Source organism: Impatiens glandulifera, chromosome 8 (genome assembly GCF_907164915.1).
Source record: "Impatiens glandulifera chromosome 8, dImpGla2.1, whole genome shotgun sequence".
Taxonomy (NCBI): Eukaryota; Viridiplantae; Streptophyta; class Magnoliopsida; order Ericales; family Balsaminaceae; genus Impatiens; species Impatiens glandulifera.
The window spans coordinates 2,177,256-2,198,056 of NC_061869.1; the positions used below are offsets into that span (position 1 = coordinate 2,177,256).

Below are 20,801 nucleotides of genomic sequence, written 5' to 3' on the forward strand. Positions count from 1 at the left end.
CGTGGCGCCAAGTCACATTGTTCTTAAGAATAAGGAAGAAACCTCACCAAATCATAAACTTGATCTCTTCCAAAATGGCTGAATTGATTCAGACTGACTCCATGATCTTAAAGAATGAGAAATTTAGAATCTTTCAAAGTCTCCTATCGTTTTTCCGTGTCAATTTCCCTAATTCTATAACTACACGATACAGGACAAACTCCACAGTTTACATTTCTAGGGTTCTTTCTCATCTTCTACGTACAGTTCCTTCGTCAAATACCATCATTTTCCATTTATCTTTTCTTCTATTCACGTATTTACATATATACAAGATTTATCTGTGTATTATTAATCGATTATGAGATCATTAGTTCGAGCCGCTAGACAATTTAGGTCAACATTTCTATATGATTTGGCCTTTACAAATTCTGGGTCCACCCTTAAATTTTCTAACTATGGATTCCCCAATGTTGTATCAAGAACTCTGTATACTATTGATAAAGATGGAAAGAAAACAGGGCCATTTCTTGAGTATGAAAATAGAATTGCTGCTGGAAAACTCACGGATGGTGATGCTTGTCAAGTAAGTTCATGATGATGATGATGATGATCAGTAATTGCATTCATTGATTTCGTAGAAATTGATGTTTTCCTTATTAGCTGTTGTGGTTTGATAATTTGTAGTTAAGTACATTAAGAGAACTTCAAAGAGTGTATGATGAGCTTGTTGAATCGTCTAATGCTTGCCATTTAGACCCTATTTCTTCATCATTAAAGGCTGGAAGGTTTCTTACTTGGTTTTGGTTGATTCATTCCTTTGTTGTTCTTCATTATTTAGTGCCTTTTTTCGTGTAGGAATAGGTGGCTGTCTCGATTTTTCCCACATTATTCATATTCACCGGTGAGGGGATTATATCTCTATGGCGGTGTGGGAACAGGGAAAACAATGCTAATGGACTTATTTTTTGATCAACTGTAAGTTTGACAGATATATGTATCAAGATTCAAGCCAATTTGAAAAGATTTTGAAGAAAAAGAAACTAAACTATTTTTCGAGGTAGGATTTCAGGCCAATCAATTGGAGGAAGAAACGAATCCATTTTCACGATTTCATGTTGAATGTTCATAGCCGCCTGCATAAGCACAATGGTGTGGAAGATCCTCTTGAAGAAGTTGCTCGCGAAATCTCCAACGAATCTATTCTCTTGTGCCTCGACGAGTTCATGGTGACTAATATTGGTGATGCGTATATATTAAACCGCCTGTATAAACATTTATTTAGCAACGGTGTGGTGAGTGGGGAATGATTCATTGCATTACGCTTTGTGTTGTTGTTTCATCTCCTAATCCTCAAAAGTCGAAACTGTATGAATTTATAGATCCTTGTTGCTACTTCAAACAGAGCTCCAGATAATCTCTATAAAGGTGGATTAAACAGAGATATTTTTCAACCATTCATCTCTACTTTGAAGGTATAATCTTTATCAACTCAAAACAACCTTTATTAACTAAAACACAAGCTTAATTTGCTAATTTGATATAGGAAAGATGCGTGGTTCACGAAATTGGCTCGTCTGTGGACTACAGGAAAATGACTTCGGTAATGTTTTGAATAGTTCTTGTTAAATTTTACGTCGTCTCTGAAACTGATCAAACTGCAGGCGCTACAAGGTTTATACTTCGTCGGGAAAGATTTATCAGGACTTTTATTTCAAAAGTTTGAGGAGCTAATTGATAAACATGCCCCTACTATGCAACAGATTGAAGTTGTTATGGGAAGGAAATTGCAGGTTCCTTTTGGTGCCAACGGTTGTGCATATTTTCGCTTCGAAGATCTATGCGACAGACCTCGTAGTGCAGCCGACTATTTTGGACTCTTCAGTGAGTTTTGAAGCTTGAAAGCATGCAATTTTTTTTATGTTTTCAGTACTTAAGCTGACACATTTTTTTGTTTCAGAGAGTTTTCATACTTTGGTTCTGGATGGTGTTCCAATTTTCGCACTACATAACAGACCAGCAGCATACCGGTTTGTCCTTCTTGTCGATGTTAGTACGTAGTTTTGAGGAATCATGTTTGTTTAGATAACTCGTTACATTAAAAAAATTTGTTTATTGGTGGTACTCAATTGCGAAGGTGATGTACGAAAGAAAGGCCAGACTAGTGTGCACAGCTGAAGGAATTCCGAATGATCTTTTCGAGAGGATTGTAACAATCATCGATGCCAAACAAATGGCTTTCGGGATTGGTTCTAGATTGAGTATGAATGATGACTTGGAACTTTGTGTCGACAATCAGCTGGCGTTTGAGAAAGAACGTACCATCAGCCGGTTAGTACATTTTTGTTTAATAGATCAAACACGAACCTTTCTTTGTTTGCAGAATATGTGTATTCAAATATTTGCATGTTTTCCTTGATTAACATTAAACTTGGTCCAGCCTAACAGAGATGAACAGCCGAGAGTATTTGGATCAACATGCTGTCCTAATATCGGAGAGGAAGCAGCTTTAGCACGATGATGACAAATTTCAGAAAATATAAAAGTACTATGTTGCAAAAAGTAAATAAATAAATAAAGTGTTATATACGAAGAAACGAAATCACCGAATAAAGATTCATCCGATAAATGTGGTAATAGTTTCATCATCCATCTCTTATGCTGTAGCTTATCTTAGATGTCTGTATTAAAATGTCTTCTAAGGTATAATGAAATTAGTAGTAATTCACCACTAACAATGAGATCAAATAAGAATGGTGTGAATCAATGAAAAAGTTAAAATTAAGATGTAGTTATTGTTTTTTATACTGAAAGTGAAAAACATTTTAATGATTTGAAAACAAGACAATAGTTATCTTAAACAATATTATTTGAGAAATTAAGATTTTACATAAAATTAAATGAGTGAATCATCATAAAAATAAATTTTCTTAACCTAAAAATAAAACATTTCTGCATTCATGGCGGTCCACCTTTTACGTTAGAAGAGTGAATTGAACAACTCTACAGATTTATATTGAATTTCGAATCGTAATGAACAACTCTACAGATTTATATTGAATTTCGAATTGCAATAGAAGCGAACGAATGCGTAAATGTCATAATCCAGAAAGCGACTTAACTTCCTTGATAAAAAAACCTTAATAAGGTGGATCAGACCAATGAGGATAAAGAGTTTCACCTTTTACGTTAGAAGAGTGAATTGAACAATTCTACAGATTTATATTGAATTTCGAATCGTAATGAACAACTCTACAGAACAATTCTACAGATTTATATTGAATTTCGAATCGTAATGAACAACTCTACAGATTTATATTGAATTCCGAACCGCAATAGAAGCGAACGAATGCGTAAATGTTATAATCCGGAAAGTGACTTAACTTCCTTGATAAAAAAGCCTTAATGAGGTGGATCAGACCAATGAAAATAAAGAGCTTCGAAAGCTCTAGGGAAGAGAAGAAAGAGTCGGAGTGGTACCAAGCCGATAGGCCAACATCTGTTGAAGCAATGGTAGCTACATATTTAAAACAAGCCTCAACAATCCAATAAGTTCTCTGGTAAAAAAAACATTTACATCCGGTCTTCTAAAACTAACACTTTTGAGAAAAATATGCTATACACGCTTAGTTGACATTCAGTCCTATTGATTGATATAGATCCAGAATTTGGAGTTAACATGGGTATGAACCAAATTATGGGTGAGCTTAAAAATAAAATGAAAATTTAAGTAAATATTTTATCAAATAGTCAATTAGATTGAAAAAAAATAAAATAAAATTAGATAGTAATTTTAACTTATTTTATTAAATAAAAAAATTGTTTTTTGGGTGTGATTAAGCTAGCACACACAAATGTATTTAAATATTTTAGCGACTTAGCTCATCTCAAATTCCAAGGCTCTCTCTCATCGAAAATATTATTTGATTAATTAATATAGTTTAATTAATTAGTTAGCGAGTTTATATATAATAAGATCTTAGGACATAAATCACCCGCTTCAAACAACAAATAAAACTAGCTAAGGAAATTTGACTTAATAAAATAGACTTCCAATTCATGAAATAGCTAGTAAACAAAAAAATTTATTATTTTTTTTGTTTTTATAATGTCATTTTTATGTCGTTTCACTTAAACGACCTCACGTCATTTTCATTATACATGGATATTAAAAACAAAATACAAAATTGTGGTTTTATATAATTTAAAAAGACAACTTTTGTTTTAAACAAGAACATGTGGGAACATTTGAAGGATTCGATGTTCCATAGGCATTGGAGCAACTCGCGCTTAGAAGCTTGTTATAAGAAGACCTAATGTTAATGCCCTCTAATTTAATGTTCTCACATGGTGTCGAAGCACTGCATTTAAGATTTATTGCCACATCTGACACTGTTGTTCCTCTGAATCCTCTGAAGGAAACGTCCCTTACTTTTACTTTTGACGGCTGCAACAACCAAAACAGAATTAAAAACATAAAACAACTAATTAAGCTAACAATATATTTAATGTAGATAATCTCAGCTTACATGGGATGGACAATTTTGTTTCACACAATAGTTTTGCTTAATGATAATAGGATTTTGGACGTCGACCAACACAATATTCTCGTATGAGATCATTCTAGCAAATCCATTTCCTTCCTAAATAAGATTGTAATTCATTATTTAGCTGTATAGTGTCTTTTATACAAGTTTAGTTAAATAAGTTTAACTCACATTCACGGTTTTTATTCTGGCAGCATTTTGTGTTCTCGTGAAAGTGCAATTTTTCACATGTATATTTTCAACTCTTTCGAAAATCCCTGCATCTCTTCCTAAGCTTCCAACACTGCGAAACAAATAAATGAATCAAGTGTCACAATCCACATCAAAATTATAAGAAAAATAAAATTTCTTTAACAAACAAAATATTCCACCTTATTCCATGGCCTGGGCCGCAATTAACATTTGTGATATTGATGTTCGAGCAGCCACCATTGATAGCAACACAATCGTCTCCTATACATAACCGAGATATAGATTTAGTTGTGTTACACCACAAAAAAAAAGAGTATATATATGATACATGGACACTCAAATAAACTCACCGGTTTGTATGTTGCTTTGTTGAATATTGATGTTACTAGAGCCAGAAATGTCTATACCGTCAGTATTTTCACTGTTTTGAGGCGCAGTTATTTGAATGTTTGTGATTGTAACGGTCGTGCAACTTGTTATGGCGATGTGGGCTCTCGGTGGTTGAACGAAGGTTAGACCTTTGATAATTACGTTTGTGCATCCAAGTATCCTTAGTGCCTGTCATTGAGAGTCATGCAGTGTTTGGGTAAAAAAAATATGAGTTTGCGATTTATTTAGAAATGATCAAGTGCGAAAGAAAGAAGTTATACCGCTGGCCTATTTTCGCCTAGTCCTGGTCTCCACCAGTCATTGAAAGTTGCCGAACCACTGAATCCACCGGTTCCAGTAAGGACAAGCCCATTGACACTCGAGAAAACTATCCACATGGTCTTAGTATTGAATTGATTCATATTTGGTGCGATGATTTGACCCTTAATCTAGTATAATATATAATAAATTAAACTTAGCTAAAATAAAATAATAGAATTATGAAGATTAATTATAATAATCATATATACTTGAACTGTGATGGAAGAAGATGAACATGGACCCATAAATCTGGTTGGCCTCACAAAGAATCTCTTATTGGCAGGTACAGCCATTGTTGGGTTATTTCCTTTATCATTACACACTTTATTCCATGCTTGAACGAACGCCTTTTGTTTTATATATGCACAAGTGAAATTGTATTAAAAAAAGTTTAATATATTTAGCTTGTATGAGTGACTTATAAATTATCTACCTGTGTATCGTCCGAATGTCCGTTCCCTACAGCTCCGAATGTTGTCACATCAAATGTTGTTTGTGTAGTTAAACGACTTTTTAACATCAGTATGCATGATAACACAATTATGATATTGTGAAGATCCTACAAAAATAAACCAACAATGTCAAAAACTTAAAATTAAGTACATAAATGTAATTGATCAAAAAGTTATAAATGATACCATTAATTTGAGTAGTATATATATTTCACCGAATAATATTATTGTTATTGTTGAGTAGAATGATAGATTGAGTGATTGTATTTATACATGAGCTAAAGTAATTTATTCATTATTAGGGAATTATCTAGTATATTTTTTAAATATTATGGTGATTTTTTATTTTTGATAAATTTGACAATTTTTAGGAAATAACTAGTAATTTTGGCACTATTTTTCTTAATTTTTGGTTCATTAGTTCATATTATGAATCACACTTTTTTCATAAGTATAAGATTACTGTGATAAAAAAACAATAAAATTTTAGTAAATGATATTGTTTTACCTATTTGTAACTTTTCCCTTATTTAATATGTGATTGCTAATTAAGTCTCTAATTTCAAAGAAAAAAAAATGACTTTATTTTAATTTATAAAATGATATTCTATTTATTTTTATTAACATAAAATTAATTTATATATAATAAATAATTAAAATTTTGTAAACAATTATTTTAAATATTATACAGTTAAAATATGAAAAACAAAATTGAAATAATTAATCATGCAATTTTAAATTGGAACTTAGACAACTAAATTGTAAAGACATATATAATTGTTATGACATTTTATTTGTATACCATTTGAATATTCTCATTGCTAGATCAAAATAAATAAATTAATCTTTGTATATAATTTTTTGAAGCTTCATAGAAACATGTACAATGAGATTAATTTGTCTTTTGCACTATTCTCTATATTATATATTCCTTAGTTTAATTTATTTTTATAATTATTGAAAATTTGTTTTTATAGATAGATTAATTTTATTATTTTAAATGTAATATGAAAATTATTTCTATAATTTTGATGATAAATATAATTACATTTTATATTTGTAATGTATTTTTAGATTAGTTCCTTATAATTAAGGTACATAATTTATTTTAACTAAATTTGTGTATACATGTTAGGAAATAATTATTGTAATATTATGACTATTTAATAAATAAAGTTGAAGATTATAGTTATCAAAAAAAATAATAATTAATAACTAGCTTATTTAAGAGTTCATATTATTTTCTTTTAATTCTTAAAAGTAAGTTTACCTTTGTATCCATAACTTTCACTTAAACTTATAATTCATTATAAGTGCATATCAAACTTAATTTTTATTCTCTCAGGAAATATTTTTTTATATATTATTGTTACTATTAATAAAGAACGGTATAATAAAGATCAAATTAATATAAGATGTACTAACAAATAAAATCAATGAAAATAAATTATGATATGAGTTGTTAAAAATACATTCAAATAAAAATTTAATTAAACAAAGTTGTAAAATTAAGATTCGTTCTTATTTATATCATAATACTACGTTACTTTTTTCAAAAAAAAAAAACCAAAATATTAAATTTTGTTGATCTTATTTCTCTTATTATTAATGAGATCATTTTTTAACCTATGATTGTCATAATTTATATATCAAAATAACTATGTATTTTTCTCTCATACTTTAATAAATTTTTATTTTCTTAACTTTCTTAATTATATATATATTTTTTGTTTTATTTTAGCTAGTTTACAAGATGACATAAAATATTCCACTAATAGTTTTTTTTGTTATTATTGGAATATAAATTGCTTGGACGAATAGCATAAGACCGAATTGGAGGAGGCTACAATCACTAACTTTGTACTACTTGTTCTTATTGTTGTCGGTAATATAGTTTTCTTTCATAACGTTCATCAACCTATTATGTCTATTTCGCGTGTGACCAGAAATGAAGGATCAACAACTTTAAAGTTATGATCAACAATCAAGGATAGACAAATGTTTTTTTAGTAACATACAGTACACACTTCTACTACTACTACTAATTTTGTGTTTCTTTCTTTTTAAATTGTTAATGGACAGTTAAAAAATATTCTTCGGATTATCAAGTTCATAATTTCACAATTACAATATTTATTTTTCTCTTTAGAATATAATGCCTATAAGAAAAATTAAATAAATAAGAGAGCACCATTTTGAATACAATTTTGCTAAATAATATTAATCTTATTAATTTTGAGTAGAATGAGAGATTGGTTTATTTAGTTAATGGTATGAAGAAATTATTAGTTCATTATTAGGGAATGTTTTTCACAAGTTTATTAAAATCCCAATTTTTTTACAATTACACAAATAATTCCATATTTATTTTTCTCTCTTCATTTGCCTAAAATAATAAAAAGATTAAAGGAAATTAGCTGAATTTTGCACGCATAAAAATTAAACATCCCAATATTATACCATCAATATAAACGCAATTATAATCAACAAATAAAATAAATTATGATTTTAATAAGAAACTCATAAGAATAATATATTTTTTTCGAAGAACAAAAATTGGCCCAAATAAGTAAAACAATTAAAGATGAAACAATTCATATAAGTAAATAAACACACATTTGTACCCGAACTAATCATCACGACGATAATTCAAAAGAAAAACAAAACAAACATATATTAATTTAATCCTAATTACTATAGAACACACTAATTATAATTATTAATCCATTTAAACTTGTATTTAAAAATCGACCGCAATTGAATTACTTTACATATTTATATTGAAATCGACCGCAATAGAAGCGAATGAATGCGTAAATGTTATAATCTGGAAAGCGACTTGACTTCCTTGACAAAAAAGCCTTAATGAGGTGGATCAGACCAATGAGGATAAAGAGCTTCGAAAGCTCTAGGGAAGAGAAGAAAGAGTCAGAGTGATACCAAGCCGATAGGCCAACATCGGTTGAAGCAATGGTAGCTATATATTCAGAACAAGCCTCAACAATCCAATAAGTTCTCTGGTAAAAAAAACATTTGACATCCGGTCTTCTAAAACTAACACTTTTGAGAAAAATATGCTAGACACGCTTAGTTAGTTGACATTCCGTCCTTTAGAATGAGATAGATCCAGAATTTGGAGTTAATGTGGGTATGAACCAAATTTTGGGTGAGCTTAAAATAGAATGAAAATTTAAGTAAATATTTTATAAAATAGTCAATTAAATTGAAAAATATATAAAATTAGAGAGTAATTTTAACTTATTTTTTATTAAATAAAAAAATTGTTTTTTTGGGTGTGCTTAAGCCAGCGCACACAAATGCATTTAAATATTTTAAATTATACATTTATTGTAATTGGATTGAAAAACTTTTCATTTACATACATACTATATTAGCTATTGTTAAAGTTTGTGGCCCGAATTCTTGTTGGGTCAGCGGACTTTGCCCGTCTTAATGGGTTTGACCCCTTTTAATTTACATCATATTTTAGGGTTAGACAATATATAGAGAATACAACCGTCTTTTCTCTTATTCAGTTTTTACGTTGTCAACCAAAATTTGTACAATCTTCGATATAGTGAAACCTTCTCTTCTGCTCGTGGTTTTTTCACCCGTAAAGGGTTTTCCACGTAATCTTGATGTTCGTTCTTCTTTTCGTTTTTTATCCTCGTTTATTGTGGTTTTGATTCTAACAAATTGGTACTAGAGCCAAATTTGTTTGTTTTATTTTTGGTCATGACCACTATGAAATACGATATTCCGTTGCTGGATCGTAATACAAAATTTTCGTTATGGCAAGTGAAGATGCGAGCTATTTTGGCACAGATGGATCTGGAAGATGCGCTATATGGCGCTGACAAGATGTCGTCTTCGTGAACTGATGAAGAAAAGCAACGAGCGGATCGTAAGTCTCTATCGCAGATTTATCTACATCTATCGAATCAGATTCTTCAAGACTGTTTGAAGGAAAAAATAGCTGCTGCGCTCTAACTAAGATTGGAGCAATTATGTATGACGAAAATGCTGACTAACAAGCTACACTTGAAACAACGCTTGTATTCTTAACGCATGTCTGACGGTACGTCTTTAGAAAATCACTTAACTATTTTTAAAGAAATAGTCTTTGATTTGGAATCTATGGAGGTTAAGTACGATAAATAAGATTTAGGGCTGGTATTATTGTGTTCACTACCTCCTTCGTATGCTAATTTTAGAGATACCATTCTCTATAGTCGTGAGACTTTGACTCTGGATGAGGTTTATGATGCACTTTTCTCGAAAGAGAAGATGCATAAACTCGTTGGTTTAGATAACATGGTTGAAGGCCTTGTTGCACGAGGCAGACATCAGGAGAGGTATTCTAGCAGCAATAATCGTGGTAGGTCAAAATCCAAGAACAGAGATAAGACGTGTAAGTACTGCAAGAAGAAATGCCATATTTTTGTTGAGTGTTATAAGTTACAGAATAAGAATAAGAGGGATGGTGAGGATCATAAGAGCAATCAACCAGAGAAATATGGAGAAGCTGATGTTGCTGAAAAGTACAATGATAAAGAACTCCTCGTTACGTCTGATATTGATTCGAAATAGAGCGATTTATGGATTCTTGATTCTGGATGCACGTTTCATATGTGTCCTAATCGGGACTGGTTCTCTACATATGAAGTGGTCTCTAGAGGTACCGTTGTGATGGGTAATAATGCATCTTACAGAATTGCTGGTATTGGTACAGTTAGAGTTAAGATGTTTAATGGCACTATTCGAACACTTGGTGATGTAAGGTACATTCCTGACATGAAGAGAAATCTGATCTCATTGAGTATTCTTGATTCTAAAGGGTATAAATACATCGGTGAAGGTGGAGTTGTGAAGGTCAGCAAGGGGTCTCTTGTTGTGATGAAGGGACTCAGGAAAACTGTCAATTTATATGTTCTGCAAGGCTCTACGATTACATGTGATGTTGCTGTTGCTAGTTTGTCTATGTCTGATTCTGATGCTACAAGATTATGGCACACGCGTCTAGGTCACATGAGTGAGAATGACATGGTCGAATTGAACAAGAGAGGGCTTCTTGATGTGCAGGGTATTACGAAGCTGGAGTTTTGTGAACACTGCGTTTTTGGTAAGCAAAAAAGAGTTAGGTTCTCGGCTGGTATTCACAATACGAAGGGGACACTAGACTACATTCATTCTGATTTGTGGGGCCTTTTAGAGTACCATCTAAAGGTGGTGTGTTCTATATGTTGACTATTATAGATGATTTCTCCAGGAAGGTTTGGGCATTATTTTTGAAACAAAAGAGTGACGTGTTTTCTACCTTTAAAAAGTGAAAGTTAATGATTGAGAAGCAGACAGGGAGGAAAGTGAAGCATCTCCGAACTGATAACGGTTTGGAGTTTTGTTCTAATGAGTTTAATACTTTATGTGGAACAGAAGGTATTGTGAGGCATCATACACTTCGATATAATCCTCAACAGAATGGAGTTGCAGAGAGGATGAATAGAACTTTGATGGAGAAGGTGCGTTGTATGCGCCTTAATGCTGGGCTACCGATGTCGTTTTGGGCTGAGACCGTTGCGTATGCATGTCATCTCGTTAATCGCTCTCCTTCGACTGCTATTGATAAGAAAACTCCACAAGAGGTATGGACTGGTTCTCCTGCTAGTTATTCTGATTTAAAAATTTTCGTATGTCATGCGTATGCTCATGTGGATAATGGGAAGTTAAAGCCTCGTTCGGTGAAGTGCGTGTTCATAGGGTTCAAGCAAGGTGTGAAGGGATACAAGTTGTGGTGTTCTAAGACTAGTAAAGTCGTCATCAGTAGAGATGTTGTTTTTGATGAGACTAGCATGCTTTAGGGGTCTCCGTCTTCAACTCCCTCCGAGGGAAATAAACAGAAGTCAAGTATTGAGGTGGAGTTTGAGATTGGGTTGAAACCTACACCAGAGCAACTCCATGGCCTATTCTAGTTTTTATGGATGGTACTAGCTCCTCAGAAGCACCTCCACAACATTCAATTGCAAAAAATTGGCCTCGTAGAGAAATTAGACGCCCTCAAAGATATGTAGAGGCTGATTTAATTGTGTATGCATTAAATGTGCCTGAAAAGATTGATTCAGAAGAAGATCCTGCAACGTATTCAGAAGCGGTTACCTGTGAAAACTCTGGTATGTGGATGATTGCTATGCAGGAAGAGATGGAATCGCTTCACAAGAATGCTACATGGGATCTAGTGAAGCTACCAAAGAGCAAGAAGGTTGTTTGCTGCAAATGGGTGTATAAGAGAAAGGAAGGTACGATGGGAGTTGAAAAAGCCAGGTATAAAGCCAGACTTGTTGCAAAAGGATATAGTCAAACTACAGGTGTTGATTTTACTGATGTATTTTCTCCAGTTGTGAAGCACAATTCTATTCGGGCTTTACTAGGTATTGTGGCATTCCACAATCTTAAGCTTGAGCAGTTAGATGTAAAAACTGCATTCTTACACGGAGAACTTGAGGAAGACATCTACATGCATCAACTAGAGGGTTTCGTAGCCTTAGAAAAGGAAGACTACGTATGTTAGTTGAAAAAGTCTCTTTATGGTTTGAAACAGTCACCGAGACAGTGGTATAAGAGATTCGATATATTTATGACCACTCATGATTTCAGGAGGAGTAGTTACGATAGTTGTGTCTACTTTAAAGTATGTGATGATGGGTCGTTCGTTTACCTGTTGTTGTATGTTGACGATATGTTAATTACCGCTAAGGATCAAAGAGAGGTCAGAAAGGTGAAAGCACAGTTGAGTAGCGAGTTTGAGATGAAAGATTTTGGTGCAGCAAAGAAGATGCTTGGAATGGAGATTTTTAGAGATCGATCGGCTGGTAAATTGTACATAAGTCAAAAGAGGTACATCGAGAAAGTCCTTAGTAGGTTTAACATGCAAAGTGCCAAGCCGATAAGTACTCCACTAGCTGCTCATTTTAGACTTTCATCTTCTTTATCACCATAGTCAGATAGTGATGATGATTATATGTCGTGAGTGCCATACTCTAGTGCCATTGACTCCTTTATGTATGCTATGGTTTGTTCACGACCTGACTTAGCATATACAGTTAGTGTTGTTAGTAGATATATGGCAAACCTTGGTAAGGAACATTGGAAAGTAGTTTAGTGGATTCTCAGATACTTATGTGGTTCTACTGATGTTTGTTTACAGTTTAAGAAAAGTAGAGATGCAGTTGTCGGTTACGTTGATTCAGATTACGCTGAAGATCTTGATAAGAGAAGATCATTGTCTGGTTACATTTTTGTGTTGGTGGTTGCGCTATTAGTTGAAAGGCTATGTTGCAGGCTACAGTTGCTTTGTCTACTACAGAGGCAAAGTACATGGCGATTACAGAAGCTTGCAAAGAAGCAATTTGGATGAAAGGCTTGTTTGGCGAACTTAGTGATGATTTGCAGATTTCTACAATCTTTTGTGATAACCAAAGTGCTATTTTTCAGACAAAGGATCAGATGTTTCACGAGAGGACTAAGCACATTGATGTACGGTATCATTTTGTGCGTGATGTGATTGCTCGTGGTGATATTCTTGTGAGCAAGGTGAGTACACACAATAATCCTGCAGATATGATGACCAAGTCACTTCCTATTACCAAGTTTGAGCATTGCTTGAACTTGGTTGGTCTTCATTGTTGCGTTATGCCCTTAGGGGCTTTGGTGGAAGAGGTTTGATTTTGTGGTTATGCTATCAAAGATTGGAATTCGTTTCAAGGTGGAGATTGTTAGAGTTTGTGGCCCGAATTCTTGTTGGGTCAGCGGGCTTTGTCCGCACTATATGGACCTGTAGTCTTAATGGGTCTGACCCCTTTTAATTTACATCATATTTTAGGGTTATACAATATATAGAGAATACAACTGTCTTTTCTCTTATTCAGTTTTTACGTTATCCACCAAAATTTATACAATCTTCGATATAATGAAATATTCTCTTCTGCCCGTGGTTTTTCACCCGTAAAGGGTTTTCCACGTAATATTGGTGTTCGTTCTTATTTTCGTTTTTTATCCTCGTTTATTGTGATTTTGATTTTAACAACTATTTTTAAACGTTGGACAAACCCATTTATTCGATTATATTTATTAGGCTAACGTTTACAATTTTGTGATGGCATTGTCATTTTCATTAATATAATGGAACAATCTACTGAATCCAAATTTCAACATAAAAGTGTCTAAACTAAAAAAAAGATAATTAATTAAAATATGTTTTTAATAAACTATTGGTAAGCCAAAAATTAGTGGCGGAGCTCATCTCAAATTCCAAGGCTCTCTCCCTATCAAAAATATTATTTGATTAATTAATATAGTTTAACTAATTAGTTAGCGAGTTTATAATAAGATTGTAGGACAGAAATCACCGGCTTCAATCAACAAATAAAAATAAAACTAGCTAAGGAAATTTGACTTAATAAAATAGACCTCCAATTCATGAAATAGCTAGTAAACAAAAAAAATTATTATTATTTTTTTTTTTTATAATATCATTGTTATGTTAAACGACCTCACGTCATTTTCATTATACATGGATATTAAAAACAAAATACAAAATTGTGGTTTTATATAATTTAAAAAGACAACTTTTGTTTTAAACAAGAACATGTGGGAACATTTGAAGGATTCGATGTTCCATAGGCATTGGAGCAACTCGCGCTTAGAAGCTTCTTATAAGAAGACCTAATGTTAATGCCCTCTAATTTAATGTTCTCACATGGTGTCGAAGCACTGCATTTAAGATTTATTGCCACATCTGACACTGTTGTTCCTCTGAATCCTCTGAAGGAAACGTCCCTTACTTTTACTTTTGACGGCTGCAACAACCAAAACAGAATTAAAAACATAAAACAACTAATTAAGCTAGCTAACAATATATTTAATGTACGTAGATAATCTTAATTAGCTTACTTGGGATGGACAATTTTGTTTCACACAATAGTTTTGCTTAATGATAATAGGATTTTGGACGTCGACCAACACAATATTCTCGTATGAGATCATTCTAGCAAATCCATTTCCTTCCTAAATAAGATTGTAATTCATTATTTAGCTGTATAGTGTCTTTTATACAAGTTTAGTTAAATAAGTTTAACTCACATTCACGGTTTTTATTCTGGCAGCATTTTGTGTTCTCGTGAAAGTGCAATTTTTCACATGTATATTTTCAACTCTTTCGAAAATCCCTGCATCTCTTCCTAAGCTTCCAACACTGCGAAACAAATAAATGAATCAAGTGTCACAATCCACATCAAAATTATAAGAAAAATAAAATTTCTTTAACAAACAAAATATTCCACCTTATTCCATGGCCTGGGCCGCAATTAACATTTGTGATATTGATGTTCGAGCAGCCACCATTGATAGCAACACAATCGTCTCCTATACATAACCGAGATATAGATTTAGTTGTGTTACACCACAAAAAAAAGAGTATATATATGATACATGGACACTCAAATAAACTCACCGGTTTGTATGTTGCTTTGTTGAATATTGATGTTACTAGAGCCAGAAATGTCTATACCGTCAGTATTTTCACTGTTTTGAGGCGCAGTTATTTGAATGTTTGTGATTGTAACGGTCGTGCAACTTGTTATGGCGATGTGGGCTCTCGGTGGTTGAACGAAGGTTAGACCTTTGATAATTACGTTTGTGCATCCAAGTATCCTTAGTGCCTGTCATTGAGAGTCATGCAGTGTTTGGGTAAAAAAAATATGAGTTTGCGATTTATTTAGAAATGATCAAGTGCGAAAGAAAGAAGTTATACCGCTGGCCTATTTTCGCCTAGTCCTGGTCTCCACCAGTCATTGAAAGTTGCCGAACCACTGAATCCACCGGTTCCAGTAAGGACAAGCCCATTGACACTCGAGAAAACTATCCACATGGTCTTAGTATTGAATTGATTCATATTTGGTGCGATGATTTGACCCTTAATCTAGTATAATATATAATAAATTAAACTTAGCTAAAATAAAATAATAGAATTATGAAGATTAATTATAATAATCATATATACTTGAACTGTGATGGAAGAAGATGAACATGGACCCATAAATCTGGTTGGCCTCACAAAGAATCTCTTATTGGCAGGTACAGCCATTGTTGGGTTATTTCCTTTATCATTACACACTTTATTCCATGCTTGAACGAACGCCTTTTGTTTTATATATGCACAAGTGAAATTGTATTAAAAAAAGTTTAATATATTTAGCTTGTATGAGTGACTTATAAATTATCTACCTGTGTATCGTCCGAATGTCCGTTCCCTACAGCTCCGAATGTTGTCACATCAAATGTTGTTTGTGTAGTTAAACGACTTTTTAACATCAGTATGCATGATAACACAATTATGATATTGTGAAGATCCTACAAAAATAAACCAACAATGTCAAAAACTTAAAATTAAGTACATAAATGTAATTGATCAAAAAGTTATAAATGATACCATTAATTTGAGTAGTATATATATTTCACCGAATAATATTATTGTTATTGTTGAGTAGAATGATAGATTGAGTGATTGTATTTATACATGAGCTAAAGTAATTTATTCATTATTAGGGAATTATCTAGTATATTTTTTAAATATTATGGTGATTTTTTATTTTTGATAAATTTGACAATTTTTAGGAAATAACTAGTAATTTTGGCACTATTTTTCTTAATTTTTGGTTCATTAGTTCATATTATGAATCACACTTTTTTCATAAGTATAAGATTACTGTGATAAAAAAACAATAAAATTTTAGTAAATGATATTGTTTTACCTATTTGTAACTTTTCCCTTATTTAATATGTGATTGCTAATTAAGTCTCTAATTTCAAAGAAAAAAAAATGACTTTATTTTAATTTATAAAATGATATTCTATTTATTTTTATTAACATAAAATTAATTTATATATAATAAATAATTAAAATTTTGTAAACAATTATTTTAAATATTATACAGTTAAAATATGAAAAACAAAATTGAAATAATTAATCATGCAATTTTAAATTGGAACTTAGACAACTAAATTGTAAAGACATATATAATTGTTATGACATTTTATTTGTATACCATTTGAATATTCTCATTGCTAGATCAAAATAAATAAATTAATCTTTGTATATAATTTTTTGAAGCTTCATAGAAACATGTACAATGAGATTAATTTGTCTTTTGCACTATTCTCTATATTATATATTCCTTAGTTTAATTTATTTTTATAATTATTGAAAATTTGTTTTTATAGATAGATTAATTTTATTATTTTAAATGTAATATGAAAATTATTTCTATAATTTTGATGATAAATATAATTACATTTTATATTTGTAATGTATTTTTAGATTAGTTCCTTATAATTAAGGTACGTAACTTATTTTAACTAAATTTGTGTATACATGTTAGGAAATAATTATTGTAATATTATGACTATTTAATAAATAAAGTTGAAGATTATAGTTATCAAAAAAAAATAATAATTAATAACTAGCCTATTTAAGAGTTCATATTATTTTCTTTTAATTCTTAAAAGTAAGTTTACCTTTGTATCCATAACTTTCACTTAAACTTATAATTCATTATAAGTGCATATCTAACTTAATTTTTATTCTCTCAGGAAATATTTTTTTATATATTATTGTTACTATTAATAAAGAACGGTATAATAAAGATCAAATTAATATAAGATGTACTAACAAATAAAATCAATGAAAATAAATTATGATATGAGTTGTTAAAAATACATACAAATAAAAATTTAATTAAACAAAGTTGTAAAATTAAGATTCGTTCTTATTTATATCATAATACTACGTTACTTCTTCAAAAAAAAAAAAAACAAAATATTAAATTTTGTTGATCTTATTTCTCTTATTATTAATGAGATCATTTTTTAACCTATGATTGTCATAATTTATATATCAAAATAACTATGTATTTTTCTCTCATACTTTAATAAATTTTTATTTTCTTAACTTTCTTAATTATATATAAATTTTTTGTTTTATTTTAGCTAGTTTACAAGATGACATAAAATATTCCACTAATAGTTTTTTTTTTTGTTATTATTGGAATATAAATTGCTTGGACGAATAGCATAAGACCGAATTGGAGGAGGCTACAATCACTAACTTTGTACTACTTGTTCTTATTGTTGTCGGTAATATAGTTTTCTTTCATAACGTTCATCAACCTATTATGTCTATTTCGCGTGTGACCAGAAATGAAGGATCAACAACTTTAAAGTTATGATCAACAATCAAGGATAGACAAATGTTTTTTTTAGTAACATACAGTACACACTACTACTACTAATTTTGTGTTTCTTTCTTTTTAAATTGTTAATGGACAGTTAAAAAATATTCTTCGGATTATCAAGTTCATAATTTCACAATTACAATATTTATTTTTCTCTTTAGAATATAATGCCTATAAGAAAAATTAAATAAATAAGAGACCACCATTTTGAATACAATTTTGCTAAATAATATTAATCTTATTAATTTTGAGTAGAATGAGAGATTGGTTGTATTTAGTTAATGGTATGAAGAAATTATTAGTTCATTATTAGGGAATGTTTTTCACAAGTTTATTAAAATCCCAATTTTGTTACAATTACACAAATAATTCCATATTTATTTTTCTCTCTTCATTTGCCTAAAACAATAAAAAGATTAAAGGAAATTAGCTGAATTTTGCACGCATAAAAATTAAACATCCCAATATTATACCACCAATATAAACGCAATTATAATCAACAAATAAAATAAATTATGATTTTAATAAGAAACTCATAAGAATAATATTTTTTTTTTCGAAGAACAAAAATTGGCCCAAATAAGTAAAACAATTAAAGATGAAACAATTCATATAAGTAAATAAACACACATTTGTACCCGAACTAATCATCACGACGATAACTAATTCAAAAGAAAAACAAAACAAACATATATTAATTTAATCCTAATTACTATAGAACACACTAATTATAATTATTAATCCATTTAAACTTGTATTTAAAAATCGACCGCAATTGAATTACTTTACATATTTATATTGAAATCGACCGCAATAGAAGCGAATGAATGCGTAAATGTTATAATCTGGAAAGCGACTTGACTTCCTTGATAAAAAAGCCTTAATGAGGTGGATCAGACCAATGAGGATAAAGAGCTTCGAAAGCTCTAGGGAAGAGAAGAAAGAGTCAGAGTGATACCAAGCCGATAAGCCAACATCGGTTGAAGCAATGGTAGCTATATATTCAGAACAAGCCTCAACAATCCAATAAGTTCTCTGGTAAAAAAAACATTTGATATCCGGTCTTCTAAAACTAACACTTTTGAGAAAAATATGCTAGACACGCTTAGTTAGTTGACATTCCGTCCTTTAGATTGAGATAGATCCAGAATTTGGAGTTAATGTGGGTATGAACCAAATTTTGGGTGAGCTTAAAATAGAATGAAAATTTAAGTAAATATTTTATAAAATAGTCAATTAAATTGAAAAATATATAAAATTAGAGAGTAATTTTAACTTATTTTTTATTAAATAAAAAAATTGTTTTTTTGGGTGTGCTTAAGCCAGCGCACACAAATGCATTTAAATATTTTAAATTATACATTTATTGTAATTGGATTGAAAAACTTTTCATTTACATACATACTATATTAGCTATTGTTAAAGTTTGTGGCCCGAATTCTTGTTGGGTCAGCGGACTTTGCCCGTCTTAATGGGTTTGACCCCTTTTAATTTACATCATATTTTAGGGTTAGACAATATATAGAGAATACAACCGTCTTTTCTCTTATTCAGTTTTTACGTTGTCAACCAAAATTTGTACAATCTTTGATATAGTGAAACCTTCTCTTCTGCTCGTGGTTTTTTCACCCGTAAAGGGTTTTCCACGTAATCTTGATGTTCGTTCTTCTTTTCGTTTTTTATCCTCGTTTATTGTGGTTTTGATTCTAACAAATTGGTACTAGAGCCAAATTTGTTTGTTTTATTTTTAGTCATGACCACTATGAAATACGATATTCCGTTGTTGGATCGTAACACCAGATTTTCGTTATGGCAAGTGAAGATGCGAGCTATTTTGGCACAGATGGATCCGGAAGATGCGCTATATGGCGCTGACAAGATGTCATCTTCGTGAACTGATGAAGAAAAACAACGAGCGAATCGTAAGTCTCTATCGCAGATTTATTTACATCTATCGAATCAGATTCTTCAAAATTGTTTGAAGGAAAAAACAGCTGCTGCGCTCTAACTAAGATTGGAGCAATTATGTATGACGAAAATGCTGACTAACAAGCTACACTTGAAACAACGCTTGTATTCTTAAAGTATGTCTGACGGTACATCTTTAGAAAATCACTTAACTATTTTTAAAGAAATAGTCTTTGATTTGGAATCTATGGAGGTTAAGTACGATAAATAAGATTTAGGGCTGGTATTATTGTGTTCACTACCTCCTTCGTATGCTAATTTTAGAGATACCATTCTCTATAGTCGTGAGACTTTGACTCTGGATGAGGTTTATGATGCACTTTTCTCGAAAGAGAAGATGCATAAACTCGTTGGTTTAGATAACATGGTTGAAGGCCTTGTTGCACGAGGCAGACATCAGGAGAGGTATTCTAGCAGCAATAATCGTGGTAGGTCAAAATCCAAGAACAGGGATAAGACGTGTAAGTACTGCAAGAAGAAATGCCATATTTTTGTTGAGTGTTATAAGTTACAGAATAAGAATAAGAGGGCTGGTGAGGATCATAAGAGCAATCAACCAGAGAAATATGGAGAAGCTGATGTTGCTGAAAAGTACAATGATGAAGAACTCCTCGTTACGTCTGATATTGATTCGAAATAGAGCGATTTATGGATTCTTGATTCTGGATGCACGTTTCATATGTGTCCTA

General features: G+C 31.3%; 3 protein-coding genes across 3 annotated transcripts; 1 reads left to right on the forward strand and 2 right to left on the reverse strand.

The window, feature by feature from the left end:
* Positions 1–92: 92 nt before the first annotated feature.
* Positions 93–2,536, forward strand: LOC124912489 (AFG1-like ATPase). Its single transcript, XM_047453118.1, has 9 exons — positions 93–565; positions 838–957; positions 1,052–1,274; positions 1,362–1,454; positions 1,526–1,582; positions 1,644–1,863; positions 1,940–2,028; positions 2,117–2,310; positions 2,420–2,536. Exons 1-9 carry the CDS (start codon positions 390–392, stop codon positions 2,490–2,492), a joined length of 1,245 nt encoding a protein of 414 aa, XP_047309074.1. The 5' UTR covers positions 93–389; the 3' UTR covers positions 2,493–2,536.
* A 1,647-nt stretch (positions 2,537–4,183) lies between these two features.
* Positions 4,184–5,701, reverse strand: LOC124911678 (probable polygalacturonase At3g15720). The gene is made up of 7 exons (XM_047452187.1): positions 5,618–5,701; positions 5,369–5,536; positions 5,069–5,276; positions 4,898–4,979; positions 4,698–4,809; positions 4,509–4,622; positions 4,184–4,426 (listed from the first exon to the last, which is right to left on the reverse strand). Exons 1-7 carry the CDS (start codon positions 5,699–5,701, stop codon positions 4,184–4,186), a joined length of 1,011 nt encoding a protein of 336 aa, XP_047308143.1.
* An 8,768-nt stretch (positions 5,702–14,469) lies between these two features.
* LOC124911684 (probable polygalacturonase At3g15720) lies at positions 14,470–17,440 on the reverse strand. Its single transcript, XM_047452193.1, has 9 exons — positions 17,429–17,440; positions 16,139–16,264; positions 15,915–16,052; positions 15,666–15,833; positions 15,366–15,573; positions 15,196–15,277; positions 14,996–15,107; positions 14,807–14,920; positions 14,470–14,712 (listed from the first exon to the last, which is right to left on the reverse strand). Exons 1-9 carry the CDS (start codon positions 17,438–17,440, stop codon positions 14,470–14,472), a joined length of 1,203 nt encoding a protein of 400 aa, XP_047308149.1.
* Between the last annotated feature and the right edge of the window lie 3,361 nt (positions 17,441–20,801).

Coding starts and splice junctions, on each gene's coding strand:
- LOC124912489 (XM_047453118.1), top strand. CDS start 390: ATGATTTGGCCTTTACAAATTCTGGGTCCACCCTTAAATTTTCTAACT. Junction 1,583..1,643: donor ACTACAGGAAAATGACTTCG/GTAATGTTTTGA, acceptor ATCAAACTGCAG/GCGCTACAAGGTTTATACTT. Junction 1,864..1,939: donor CGACTATTTTGGACTCTTCA/GTGAGTTTTGAA, acceptor TTTTTGTTTCAG/AGAGTTTTCATACTTTGGTT.
- LOC124911678 (XM_047452187.1), bottom strand. CDS start 5,701: ATGGCTGTACCTGCCAATAAGAGATTCTTTGTGAGGCCAACCAGATTT. Junction 5,537..5,617: donor CTTCTTCCATCACAGTTCAA/GTATATATGATT, acceptor ATATTATACTAG/ATTAAGGGTCAAATCATCGC. Junction 4,980..5,068: donor ACAAAGCAACATACAAACCG/GTGAGTTTATTT, acceptor GGTTATGTATAG/GAGACGATTGTGTTGCTATC.
- LOC124911684 (XM_047452193.1), bottom strand. Junction 14,921..14,995: donor CCAGAATAAAAACCGTGAAT/GTGAGTTAAACT, acceptor AATCTTATTTAG/GAAGGAAATGGATTTGCTAG. Junction 14,713..14,806: donor AACAAAATTGTCCATCCCAA/GTAAGCTAATTA, acceptor TGGTTGTTGCAG/CCGTCAAAAGTAAAAGTAAG.